Here is a 14,639-nt window from a genome sequence, read left to right on the forward strand (position 1 = left end):
GTATGGGGGTGCCATCCTTGAACAAGGATTTCACCTCTCCAGGTTTCACCATCCACACTGAAGATTGGAGATTTAAATGTTTTGGTTTATAAATGTTGTGTAAGTGAATAAGTGAGATAACACTGAGTGATCTTAAGTATGTAGTGGAGTAGGGTTGATACTGCCCTCCACCTTTTGTGTGTGTGTGTGTGTGTGTGTGTGTGGGGGGGGGGGGGGGGGGGGGGGTCTGTTTGTGTCTGTGTGCGTGTCACTGATCTAGTTTGGTTGTGTGTGTACAATCAAAGCCACAGGGATCAATAATGATCAGTAGGGGGGGACACAGGGCCCATGGCGATGCATGTTGCTAGCCCAAAGAGGGTATGCTAGAGCTAGTGGATGATAAACCGAAATGGAACACATCTGTGACATTGGTTTTATGTCCACACACCTCTGTATCAGTGGATGTGGAATTGTTAAGTGATGCCTTCATCATAGCATTTCCCAGATTGGATCATTTCCCCTCTGCCACACTTCCCATAACACACACACACACACACACACACACACACACACACACACACACACACACACACACACACACACACACACACACGCACACACACACACAAACTGACTTCAGGGGAGCCATGTGAAACTATATGCAAATGCAGACATTCATGACAATAGGACAGCATAACGTGGCAACATAGACCTCAAATGATCCAAAAGGCATTCTTCTCATCTGTAGAGGCCAAGAAGCCACCACATGTCTCTATTTGCACCCATGTTTATGAGCTGGATTTGGATTTCTGGAAAGTTCCAAACGTGGTATCATAGATCCCACTGTCTTTGGATCAAACATACATGCATACACATAGACCTACCACCGAGATCGTCCTTAAAATACACAACTTACACATAACATAACCCTAATATACTTTGCCTAAGTGCCTACTCTACTACTCTACTGTACCCTGTCTCGTCAAACTAATAGCATACATATTGCAGTTGATATTTGAGGCAGGGATTGAATTTCGGATTGCAAAGTGACATCAGAAGAGCATCTTTTAAAGGCAAGGCATCATTGTTGCAAACCTGAAATAATTTGAAGTAGCCTACTGTCTCATGCATAACTAGGCCTATAGATGTGTAGCCTATGAGAGGCGGGTTGTGTGCGGTGACGCAGCGTCTGCTCTCTCCATTCATTTTGGACTCATTAACTGACGCGCTAAAAGACACACAGAGCCACTCTGCTGTACTCTCCCTCCACACACTCGCCACTCCATCCATCCTTCCCGAAAGAAAAGCACACCGTCATTTGCTCCGATTTACAGTTTTCGAAGCAGTGGGCATGCAACGCAGCGACCGAAACAAAGATTCAAGGGGAACATGGAAAAAATGCCTATACTTTTACAAATGCACTTTATATTTATTCATCTTTAGTCTGGAACTAAAGTCTGGAACATCTGCAATCTGGAAGGGCCATTCAGGTAGGTGTTGTTTTTCCGTGAAGAAGGTCGACTTTCTCATGAAAAAAAAACAACTAAAAACTCTCGACAGACTCGTGGACGCGGTCTTATTGTGTCTAAATGTAACTTAGTTCGCGTATTCCAAACGTTGTTGAATTGTAAAAGTACTTTATCCCAAATCGGGCATGCAATGGAATGCCACGAAGGTCCGAATTCTGAGTGGAACCAGATGTGGGGAGATAGGAGAGAGGAGGGGGGGAGGGTTTACGCTTATTTGATGTTTTCTCTTTTACTGAGTGCTATAGCGTAAAGCCTATGGGATCCACTCGACTTCAAACTGGAGAATTTGTAGTGCTCTACTTTTGCCTTTCAAGATGGCACAGGCTGACGCGTTGCATAGATTTGGCACCCCGCGGGCAGATGTGACCTTTACATCCTGTTATACAATTAACTCATGCAGTCAAGTCCATCTCAGTGTCTTTTTTTTCTTGCAACAGTGTGAGCAAACTGACACGGTACTAGTAGTGACCTCATTGAACACTGACCCATCCGCCAGTAAAGGCCTGCATGAAGTAGAGATGTGGTTTTATGGATGAATGAACTAAGGGCAACACGAATAAAGGAGTGATGATAGAACATAGAACCCTAATACGATTTGTGAACTTAACAGTGGGGGGGAAAAGATTTCCTTTCTTTTCTGTTTGTACTCATTCGAGACCTACATTATTAGTAGACAGGCCAACAAGGGTATGATAATAACGTCATTCTAATAATAAATCAATATATGATGACCAATGACCACTCATTATGAAAGTGGCACAATCTCGGATTGGTACATCAATTTTGGGAGTTTTAAATTATTGATATAGTATATATTGATTCTTGAAGAATATAACTTCGAAATGTCTCACAAGCTTTGTTCAACTGTCTTACCCCATCAGAACCCAACATTTAAGATTAAGACAATTGTTTGTAAATTAAATTGTAAATAAGCACTGATAGCTCCGAAACATGGTTAAAACTATCATTTTGATCTAATGGATGGTCAGTCCACAGCTCAATCTATGAGTCTAGTGGTTTCGTTTCTCCAGCCCCATCCCTCAGCTGTTTATCCAAATAAGTGGCAGGGAGACCACTTTGTTGTTGTTTGAATTGTTTGAAGATTTTCAATGGGAGTCACATTGAGATTACAACATTATAGACAACAGCATTGAACATTTTACATCAAACAGGTCCTCAACCAGTATTTAAGTTGCCTGAGCGGCACCAGAACAATCTGTAATTTATTTTGTAGATTTTTCCAGTAGTGTGGGTGCACACATACTAAAAGCAGATTTACCCAATTTGGTGAGACTCTTAAGGTACCTCAAGAGTTTACCAACCCAGAGAACAAGATACTAGGTGAGGCAGGAGTAATTATGCTATCTATGAGACGTTTACATGATCCAGCAGACCTTTTAATAACATGCAATGATGAGTATTACAATTATCACCTATGATTGGTATCTCTCTCTGTCGCTCAGCTCTATACAGTATGTATGGCTCAGCACTCTCTCTCTCTCTCTCTCTCTCTCTCTCTCAGCTTTCTCCCTGTGTCATTCCCTTTCTCTCTCGGGTCTTTCCTACCCTTGAAATTGTGCAGTGATTTTAAGAACATTAGTATCTCTACTCAATCTGTGGTCATCTGTGGCTGTACAGGATGCAGAGAAGCTCTGTCCTTAGAAGACCCCCCCCCCCCCCTCCTGCTTCTTCCTCTCCTCCCCCACCATAAAGGTGAACCCATGGAGCCCACCACACTGCTGGCCTCAGAGGCTTGAGTGAACCATCATAAAACAGAAAAGAAACAAACACAAGAGGGTGGAATTTCCTGTGTATTTGTTGGTTGCTGTTTTTACAGGACAAAGGGATATTCTGTTTTATAGCTCTGACCCGTAAAGATCTTATTTTTATCTCAAACATCTGTCAAAATAAAGACGGTTCAAGGACAATCCTTTGGCTCGACCACACCTCAGTGTATTCATGGGTCCTTACCCTAAATCCATAATCACTGTTTGGTCTTATCTGCAGTAATAACAGACACATTGACTTGTACTCCTCTTTTCCATAACATCTATAATAGAATACACGTTTTGTTATCACAATTTGGAGACTGGAGAACTACTTCAACAGGGCTTCTAGGGCCTCCAACATGGAATACCCTCCACTGGCTCCTTGGCCCTCAAGCTCTGTCCCCCAGCTCAGTGCCTACACCCAGGGAGACCTGATCCAGACACTGGCCCAACTAGGAGAAGATGGTGGAGGTTCTGGGACGATCTCAGCCTCTCTTGGCTCATTGTGTCTGTTGCTCTTGGCTGCAGGTTGAAGGTTCTCTCTTCGTCAGCAGGAAACAGGCTTGGGCTGAGCAGGGTAACCAGGCAGGGAATGGAGGTGGGGGGCTTGGGTATCAGACTAGTGGTGCTGTTGTGGTGGCTGTACTTTCCCATGTAATGTTGGTGGTGTGTTGATGTTGAACTTGGCTTTTTGCCTTACCATATTTACCAAGAGTGTCCACATAGAACATACATTTTAGTCTGCCTCAGGAATTGTGTTTGAAGTTTTGCTCTTTTTCTGTTCAACAGTTCAAACACAGCTAACAGGCAATACTGTATGCTATATAGGTTACTAGCACTGATATGTATTGATATTGATGGCCTCATTTAAATGAAGTATTACAGAATGGCATCATTATTCCGAAATCATTAAAAAGCAAATGTTATGCTGTATGTGTGGCAAATTTTTTGCAACACATTTTGCAACGCACAAGATGTAATCACCCTTTATGTAATATAATATGTTGGCTTAATGAAGGCTTTATTTAAGCTTTATTTATTTAAAGTCAGACCGATGATTTATAGTTTTTCCCGACTGTTTGTCAACAGAAATAATATAAATGAGCAACAGTAACATTTTCTGTAAAACAGTTAGTCATTTCTCTTTGCTTTCACACAAAATGCAAATGTAAAGCTTTTTGCGAAACAGACACAACTCTACATAAGACACAGAAATCAATTAAGGAAGTGTTGACAAACAAAGCTGAATTATTTCCTTACGGCATATAGCTATTTCTCTCATTATACTGTAATGAATATCTATTCCATACATGTAAACTCTCAACACTCAACAGTTCAACTAACAATCAGTCTATCACAAATGAAATAGGTCATTAGTAACATAGCATGTGGCCTGGCAGACAGGAAAGAATAGATTACCGTAAATGTTTTTGTTGTTACAGTGTTCTACAGTAATTCTATTTTTGTTGTTGTAACCTGCTTGATTCTGAATAGTGATTTAGATTTATAGTTAGCAGTCATATTCTCTCATATAACAGGCACAGTACTATGGTAAAAGAAAATGTCTGCGGAGTGAAATTAGTATTGTTTTTTCACCTTGAAAGTTGTCCAACCTGCAATGCTTATTGATGGTTATAGTTACTATTTAGTGTGTCATTATCAAATGAATGGTGGATTGAACTTATCATTAGATGATAAAGGATACTATCTGATTTTCTCATGTAATTGTTAGTGCTATAGTGCATTTTGCAAAATAAATGTGCTGTTTTGGCAAACGTGGGAACATATTAACTGTTTTGAAAAGTTTAATACTGTTTCAAGAAATGTGAGGGAAAAAAACCTGTATGCATTGAAAATCAAGGTCTATTGTGCTATTTCTGACTTGAAAACAACAAATTAGTACCCTTTTTGAAGTGGCTCCAATTCTCATAATGACAATAGGCTCAATGACATCAGACTGCATTTTAAAAGTCCTCCCACCAAACTGTTATGTCTTCCCAAACCAAGGACTATCATGGCCAAAATCATCATTGTGTAATCCTTGTGCTTCAAATGAACACACATGGTATTGAAATCACACACAATGGGAAGCTGGGGATGGGAATGTCTCACTGACCTCAGAGGACGATCTGCTATGTGAATCTTCATAATCAATAGAGGGTTAGGGTTAGTGTTCAGGGTTCTGATAGGTTCTGCAGAAAGGTACAATTCCTCCCATAATCTTCTCACAGCTGGTGTAGGTGGTCTGTTGGGAGACAAACAACAGCAGGGACTGCATGATTGTAGGATTGGAAGATATCTACATGTTTTGGTGTACAGAAAATAACAATTATGTGAAATAGGTGCTCACTGACCTGTCTGATTGACAGGGTTCATATATGACAATAACAGGACACACTCTACCTTTGCAGTGGGATGAGACTTCCTGAATAACCTAGAACGGTTATTATTGAACACATTATTATTGACATTTAGTGGAAATGGCTGACAATGAGTTCCCTACAAATAAACGAGTCCATGGAAACAGTTTTTTAATCTCAGTCTGTTATGGATTATGTTACGTTAATACGAGTGGAATCATAGACTCATGGAAAGGCATACTTGTCACACAGTTAAGCCATTGAGTTGCTTTTTAGTCTGTTGGGAAGTGGCCCTCTGTTTTTGTACCTCAGTGATCTGATTTAAAGATTTTTTCCAGAAGTGCATCCTTGCCAAGCGAGAAAAGGTCTTTTGACTCGACTCTTTATTGCATCACAATTAGTCGACGGTAAACAGGCCTAACAACAGGGTGCTAGAATGAGAAGGCAGCAGAGCTGGGGGGGTAATTATATCTGATTACACTGTACAAAGCCCTGCCAATGGGAGTCCTCAGAGCTCTGCGGAACCACTCAGCCATTGTGTTTCGTAACTGCGTTTCCAGAGTCTGGAAACCCACCGAGCCACAAGCTGACATTAGTTCTCCAAATCGTAGCCGCAGAGGTCGAAGGAGACAGAGAGAAGTGCTACACTGATTACAGGGCTGGATAATAGGGGACTCTGAAAGAGTTTGTATTGTCTTTGGTGTCTGTATTGTGCAGTAAGGGAAGCTTTGGTAGTCCTGGGAGAGGGCTACACTAGGCTGATTAGGTGACTTGAAGAGGGCTTTAGTCCGGGTTGTCGTTCTCTGTGTGGACTGAAGTGCCCCCATACCAGAGCTCTGTTTTTAGCCAAACGCCGTGTGTTCACCCACCTTCCCCACATCCTGGCCCCTCTAAGGGGCCCGTGGAGTAGGAATGCTGAGGGTCTCAATCTCTATTTCTCTCTTCTGGACCCCAGTTCAGCGAGGAGGGCTTCTGTTTGTTTTTGGGATTGTTTGGGGGATTTTTTTCTTTCTTTTCTTAACAGCACCTTAATTTAGAGTCACAGCTGCACTTCCCCTCTTCAGTTTTTTCTCTCCCCCCCTCTCACTCTCTCTCTCTCTCTCTCTCTTTCTCTCTATCGCCCCCCCCCCCCCCCCCCCCCCCCTTCCTCTCTCTCAGCTCTATCTGTAATGCTCAGCCCTTTTTCTCTCATTCAGACTCTCAGCATTCACACTCTCAGATTGCCTGGCCATAACCTCCCAATCCCCTTATCCCTCCTTGCAGAGAAAATAAAAGAAATGCTTGGAGAAATGGGGATAAGAGAAAACCACACTGGTTTTTGGAAGGGTGTTGGGTTTTGTTCCCGACATTCCAGTCATTGTGGCTGGAGTTCAGCCAGTATCTTCTAGCTTATAGCTGAAGATCTAACTTTCTCCCTCTCCCTCTTTTTGTCAGCATTCTCAATACAGGGTTTGCATGTATACATAGTGTAAGTGATTACTTATGTCTCCTTGAAAATACATAGATAGTTATCCACTCGATGCTCGTAATATCCTTGCAGCCGAGCAAAGTTGCAGTGTCACTCATTATTCTGAATGACAAAGCTGCATGAAACAGCTATAGTACAATCTTTAAAATGTTTTCTAACAGCTTAATGGTGGTGGGACCCATTGCATAATTGGGTCAGGGTATCTGCTAAATGTGTATCGTATTAACAAGAGTAACACTGAGGGAAGCTGCTAAATTTTTAAATATGGTATTGACATCAGAAACCCTTTCAGTTATCCTACTGTGTTATGCCCTCTTCCCTCTCAACAAGTTCTCATGATAAACTTCATCACCAGAATCCCTCAAACCCTCAGACCGCCGTAATCTCACATCAGCCAAACTTCCCTCACATTCAGACCACAAACTCCCCCTGAGGAGAAAGGCCATTCCAGGTCAGACTACTGAGATGGGGTAAATATCTCAGATTCAGACGGAAATAACAAATAGACTCTGATGATTATCAACCCTCGCATTGATGGCCACATGAACAAACATGTTTTCAAAGCAGCAGCCTCTCTACAATCGACACCTGTCTAGACACATAACCTCAGTGAAATAGGTCTGACTCTCTCTGAGTGAGTCTCATTAGGTCTTTGAACGCACAAATTAAATTACGCGGTAGTCATGGAAATGAGAGAGGGGATGAAAAGAGCTATGAATCCCAGCAGGGAGATCAGCTTTTCAATGGCACCACACCAAGCTGTAAAGTCGCTTGTCCTAGCCCAGCAGAACATCCATTAACACACATATTGATTGTGTCGCTGCTCTGCTCTCCACATTATCAGCTAAAATGGAATACTTTGTGGAACTGTGTCATTGACTGCTGCCTTTGTTTTTCCCCCTCTGGCTGTCCAGAGCCCGACAGCCCTGACGTGTTCGCCTTCTTCCATGAGGGCGCCCAGGGCTGCCTCGGGGTTCTGGGGAACTCCCTGCTCCTGTCGGCCTCCTGCAAGGATGCCGCCCAGCGCTGGAAGTGGGTGACCCGGGGCCGCCTACTCAACATGCACTCCTCCCTCTGCCTGGGCCTGACGGTAGGCAACAGCAGCTCCAGGGGGGAGGGCTCTCCGCTGGGCGTGTACCCCTGTGACCGGGAGCCTCCCCAGGTACGCTGGACCTGGCACTGCGCTACGGTGCTCGAGAGCCTCAACGCATACCTGCCCTCACCCTCGCCTCCGGCTCCTGCTAACGGCTCAGCGGAGTCCTCCGTGGCCAAGCCCCCAGCAGAGGGGCTCAAATGGAGGCTCTACGGGGACGAGCAGGACCTGTGCGCCAAATCATACCGTGGTGAGTTAGACTTATAGTATGGTTTAGATTGACATTCCTGTGGGCGAGTAACAGCTAATCATTGTGTCGTGTTTAGAATTTTTTATCACAACTCTTTATCTTGTTGACAAGTAAAAATAACATTCTTCATTTCATTGTTTTTGTATGGAGCAACAAAACAGCGGTTTGACAGTTCAAGGGAGACAGCCAACAGAAATAGCTTTATTAGACTGTTCCAAGTACCGTCGGCATGCGTTCAACTCTTGTTTCCCACCCAATAAGCTTCACTGTCTGTCAACTGTGTACAGGGGTCACAGAGGCAGGTAGCATGTTTGCTGTGGAGGCTAACAGCTGTATCTGTTCAGACGCATATAGCAATGTGTTGCCCAGGGCATCTCTCTGTTGAGTACTGGCTGCCTTCCAGCCAGACTGCCACGGAAAACACTCTGTTTGTAAACTCAAGTAAACATTGGATTGTCCTTGCCCTCGTATATGTTTGTGTTTATATGGGACCGAGAACTTTCGCAACCCCAGCTTAAGGGCGGTTTGGTCTAGAAGCGAAGTGTTTTTACGGTATGTGTGGGTAATATCCATTCAGCTATCCTACAGTATGAATTTTTTTTAAGTCCATTGACAACCTCCACTGCTAGGCTGAGTCAGAGCAATAATGATCTCACGTGAATGTGGTCTGCCTGACTGCAATTAAAACCAGATATCCCACAAGTTGAGACTCCCACTATTTTACTTTCTTCTTTGTCCCCCCTCTCCTTCCTTTCCTTTCCTATTTGTGTGGCAAGGCAATTGACATGATGTTTTTAACTTTTTACTGGCAAATCCTCAAAGTTTCTTTCTGAAGTCAACAGTGCTGGAGAAAGAATGCCACTAACATTAGTCACCAGTGTAGCAGCTTGACATGAGCCAGCCAGCCAGCCATCCAGTGGTGGAACAGAGCACAGGGAAAAGAGGGAAATAACTTTCTAGACCTTGCCTTTCCCCCCTCTTTTAACACATATGCCCTACTTTCCATGGGCCCTGCGTGGAAGTAGGACTGACTGGCTGGCTGGTTCTCTGTATGTTTTGGTAACATCAGACACCTTTCCAGTCTCTCTCTCCTCTCTCTCTCTCTCTCTCTCTCTCTCTCTCTCTCTCTCTCTCTCTCTCTCTCTCTCTCTCTGTCTCTCTCTCTCTCTCTCTCTCTCTCTGTCTCTCTCTCTCTCTCTTTCTTTGTCTCTCTCTCGTGCTCTCTATCTCTCCCTATACCTCCATACCCCACTGTCCAGTGGAATGCAGAGGCTACTGTGGTAACCCCTGGGAATTCTATCATACTTTAATGGAGTTTGGTTTGTGCATGACAGTCACATCACAGAATCACTAAGATTTTCGTTTTGGGTGAAAAAACCCCAAATGATAGTTTTGTTGGTCCTGCATACACTGTAGTGGGACATACTGTAAAACAGTATATTGCATGTTTATGCAGCTTTGTATGAGAGTGTGCTATTCTATTCTATTCTATGATTGTTATGATTTTTTTCTCCATGATGGAGTTTATTTTTGTTCACTGTTTACTCTGTCATGCTGTACCTTTCTCTGACCCAAAGAGTGCACTTTTTTGTCTTATCTTTCCTGCAATATCATCTTCTCTTTTTCTAGCATGTGTTTGATTATACAGGTCTTTGAGTCAACAGATCTCTCAGCTCAGTAAAGACTATCCATCCACACTGTACATTTGAGACAGGAAGTGGGGCCTCTCTGCTACTGCATGTTGGGTTTTGAAGTCTTTCTTGGGTTTGCTCTCCAGAGATATACACCATCCAGGGGAACTCTCACGGCCGACCCTGCTACCTACCTTTCCTGTATGACGGCCGCTGGTTCCACAGCTGCACCAGTATTGGCCGAGAGGACGGCCACCTGTGGTGCGCCACCACCTTCGACTACGGCAAGGACGAACGCTGGGGCTTCTGTCCTGTCAAGAGTGAGTCTCCTCCTCGCACACCCATCTCTCCCCTTCTGCCTCCCTCCGCAGTGCCCTGTCGCATCTCATTGGCACAACACAACACAACACACAGCTCACCTTCTACTGTCTGAGTGTTCGCTATGGACTCCCTCCTGACAATAGCAATGCCACACTCTCTCATTCTTCTCCACCACCTGTCATCGCCTAATAATGTTTTCTCCCTACCCTTCTATCTCCCCTTCAGGCAGCAACGACTGTGAGACGTTCTGGGACACTGACCCATTGACGGAGAGCTGTTATCAGTTCAACTTCCAGGCTACGCTGTCGTGGAACGAGGCTAGGATCAGCTGCCAACAGCAGGGGGCAGACCTTCTCAGCATCACCAAACTGCATGAACAGACCTACATCAACGGTGAGAGGCTGCAGAGCCGACAACTCAGTACTACAAGAGTATACAAGAATTCCCAGGACATTTTCTCTCTTCCGACACTCTCACACTACTCACTCTATATTGGTTGTGTAAACGGCTCCTCCACATTATTACGTAGTTGGTTTACCGTTTTTGTTCATCTTTAGCAGAGCTTCACACAGTGCGACCCTCTCCTGTCTTCTTACCTCCCCCCTTGAAGAATTTGAAAGGGGAGAGAGTATAGAATCAATGGAATGATGGATACACTGTTAAAGAGAGCTCTCTGTCTGTTCCTTAAGGCCTGCTGACGGGCTACAGTGCTGCTCTGTGGATTGGCCTCAACGACCTGGACATCAACGGGGGCTGGCAGTGGGGCGACTCCTCGCCACTCAAATACCTTAACTGGGAGGCTGGTGAGTGGACAGAGTCTGTGACCCCACCCCACTCAGTCATCCTCTTGCACTACATCTCACAGTCTACAGGGAGAACCACTGCTCTACTTCTGATATTTTGATGTAACCTGTATTTCTTCAGGGCGACACACTGAGACCGAGGTCTCTTTAGCGGGTGTGCCCTGATTCCGATAAAACAGGATTACAAAACCATACCTTTAAAAAAACACTTGAGACTCCAAAAAGAAAAAAGATGGAGCCCTGTCATGTCCATATTAATACAGTGAATCCTTCCACACATCTTGATTCATATATCTCTGTATCCAAGACTCACCTCAAATAGATGTGCTCCTGCATTGCATTCACACACACACACACACACACACACACACACACACACACACACACACACACACACACACACACACACACACACACACACACTTTGAACCACATTCATAGACCATAATATGTGTACAGCTAAAAGAATGGAAAAAACAGTAGACAAAACATGACATGATTGTACAAGTTGCTGAAACTGAAGTAAAAAAGTAAAAAAAACAAAAAAAACTCAACACTACAAAATACAAAACACACACACTGGGTTAGACATAGTGGAAGGGACCAAGTGCTCCAACCTCAGTCTACCCTGAAGATGACGGTTATCTCCCTATCACAGAACAGCCCAACCATGAGGATGAGGAGAACTGTGCTGTCATCAGGACAGAGTCGTCTGGCCGCTGGCAGAACCGAGACTGTTCTGAAGCTCTGCCGTACGTCTGCAAGAAGAGACCCAACGCAACACTGGATCCCTTCACCACTGGTCAGTCCACGATGAGTCTCTCCCACGGCAGTCAGACCCCTCAGCTTTAGTGTTTAGCTCTTCCAAGGAAAGTGAACTCATTCACTGATTAGTGTGTTGCCACTGGTTACCCCCCTCCCTGCTGTGTCACTGTAAACATTCCTTTTCCTTTCCGTTCTGTGTGATGTATTTCTACGTCCTCCTGGGCAGACTCGTGGGTGGACGATGAGAAGTATGAGTGTGCCGTGGGGTGGCAGGCCTTCCAGACGGGCTGCTACAGGCTGACGCCAGAGTCCACAGACTGGGAGGCGGCGCAGAAGGTCTGTCAGAAGATGGACGCTAACCTGGTCAGCATACACACCCTGCCCGAGCTGGAGTTCATCATCCGCAACCTGAAGAAAGGTGCCCAATCTGATACAGTAGACTTACTGTACATATCCCCAAAAGACATGTTGTTGCGTGTTGCAACGAGCACCACAACAATTGACAGTTTAGGCATTTCATATGATTTCGATTCTCTGTATGCTAAAATTCTGAATGAAACAATCGAGCTGGCTTTTTTGTTTTATCCTCTGTTAGATGTGGAGGAGCTGTGGATCGGGCTCCATGACATGGCCATGCAGATGGACTTCCAGTGGACCGACCACACACCCGTTATCTTCACCTACTGGCACCCCTTCGAGCCCAACAACTTCCGCAACGTCCAGGAGGACTGTGTCACCATCTGGGGACCCGTGAGTGACCCCGACCTCTAGTCTAGATCCTTAATCATCTCACAGTAATGCATTTTCAATGCCAGCAAGCTTTCTGTTTGTTTATATTTAGCAGCTGTGTCCTGTGTGTGTGTGGGTGGGTGGGTGTGTGCGTGTGCTTGGGTGTGTGTGTGTGTGTGTGTGTGTGTGTGTGTGTGTGTGTGTGTGTGTGTGTGTGGTGTGTGTTTGCAGGATGGTCGCTGGAATGACAGCCCCTGTAATCTGACCCTGCCCTCCATCTGTAAAAAAGCTGCCCAGAAGAGGGAAGGACAGACACAGGACCATGGCTGCAAACCAGTATGAGCTATATATTATCTCTCTTTCTCTCTCTCTCTCTCTCTCTCTCTCTCTCTCTCTCTCTCTCTCTCTCTCTCTCTCTCTCTCTCTCTCTCTCTGTCTCTCTCTCTCTCTCTGTCTCTCTCTCTCTCTTTCTCTGACCCCTGCTTACTTTCTCTCCTTCCCGCCGTTATTCCCTCTTATCTTCTCTGCCTGTCATATTCTCATTCTCTCTCATCTGTCTCTCCCTTTATCTGTCTTCTGTTTTAACTTTCTCCTTTAACTCTCCTTCACTCTGTCTCAGTTCTCAGTCTGTCTCTCCATAAAGGGGCTCTATTCAAAGTCCCTGCCGTGTCACGCTGTTCTTACTCCAGATGTGTGACAGTGAACACTGGCACTCTGAATGCATATTGTAAATATTTGAGCGCACCCCCGCACACCCTGCCCCCCTCCCTGTGGACCCCTCCCCCTCCACCCCCTGCCTGTCATATGAATCATTGCTCAGGGCTGTGGAGGTCAGACAGACAGACACACACACACACACACACCCCATCCTCAGACAACCCCCTCCCAACATGGACACACGCACGCACACACACACACACATGCACACACACACACACGAAATAACTTTTTTCCTCAACCACTTTCAAACTCAAAGATACAGCATATACACACTGTAGACACGCACATGCAAAAGATACACACTCAATAAACCCACATGCACATTTTGTGCCTTTTTGTGTTGAGTTTCACATCTGGTGAATCCATCTCTCACTCGATTTCACAGCCAGTAGCTCCCTCCTTATCTTACACCAGTCTGAGTACACTTGGTCTCCTTGCCCCATGCTTGGCTGTTGTTCCTTTATCACAATCTGTCAACCCTCTGCAGTCCTGCTCAATGGACATGTTCCCTCAAGCACAGGCCTCAGTATCTCATCTTGATGTCTCAATCATTAAGTGTTTATGCTCCTTGATGCATGTCTATCAGTCTTTGAGTCTTTGAGTGAATTCAACACCCAAAGTTAAGTAATGATTTGTAATACATATGATCCTTAACTTCCACATGGTCCAGGATGAATTGATAGTGCTGATTCAGCAGTGGTGTTTGAACAGTGGGGTCCTGTATGGACGGACCATTACGCTCAGAGGCTTTTAGGCAACTGTAATTTAAGAACTCCCTGGAGGGTGTGGCAGCCTGGGTGGTCATGTGACACGGGTCAATTGGCAAGGCACAACTGTGGGCGCCATGTGGTGTGTGGTTTCTCTCTGCCAGACCCGTCAAGTCACTAACACATAAAAACACAACAGCAATTAACAAACCGTCCGTCTATCCATCTCTCTATCTATCCTTCCTTCAGTGAGGTCTTTAATCCGTGTAATCCGAGAGAGCCATTTTCAGGGGCGCTTTGCCTCTGGTTGAGGTCATCACTGTGAGACATTGAGAGTAACGGTGGTGGGAGAGAAAGAGAGGGAGAGAGAGAGAGAGAGGGAGGGGGGGGTAGGGAGAGGGAGAGAGAAAGAGAAAGGGGGGGTGGTGAGAGAAGGCATAACCATCTGTCCCACCAGTATGATTCTCATAGAGCAAGCAGCCTCAGCAGCTGTAAGTCCTTGAGGTTTCTCTCTT

The 14,639-nt window shown here is 45.0% G+C and overlaps 1 protein-coding gene across 1 annotated transcript in view; it reads left to right on the forward strand.

Annotated features, from left to right (window-relative positions):
• Window positions 1-1,330: 1,330 nt before the first annotated feature.
• Window positions 1,331-14,639, forward strand: part of mrc2 (mannose receptor, C-type 2) — a gene marked incomplete at both ends in the record, with an annotated part of 23,784 nt that continues 10,475 nt past the window's right edge. The window contains 9 exons of the mRNA XM_080523745.1: window positions 1,331-1,469; window positions 8,020-8,448; window positions 10,226-10,399; window positions 10,626-10,793; window positions 11,090-11,203; window positions 11,862-12,005; window positions 12,195-12,386; window positions 12,564-12,718; window positions 12,929-13,033. Of these exons, the coding sequence (XP_080379871.1) occupies window positions 1,331-1,469; window positions 8,020-8,448; window positions 10,226-10,399; window positions 10,626-10,793; window positions 11,090-11,203; window positions 11,862-12,005; window positions 12,195-12,386; window positions 12,564-12,718; window positions 12,929-13,033 (1,620 nt within the window). The remainder of the gene's footprint in view (window positions 1,470-8,019; window positions 8,449-10,225; window positions 10,400-10,625; window positions 10,794-11,089; window positions 11,204-11,861; window positions 12,006-12,194; window positions 12,387-12,563; window positions 12,719-12,928; window positions 13,034-14,639) is intronic.

Source organism: Nansenia antarctica (assembly GCF_963989245.1).
Source record: "Nansenia antarctica genome assembly, chromosome: 2".
NCBI lineage: Eukaryota > Metazoa > Chordata > Actinopteri > Argentiniformes > Microstomatidae > Nansenia > Nansenia antarctica.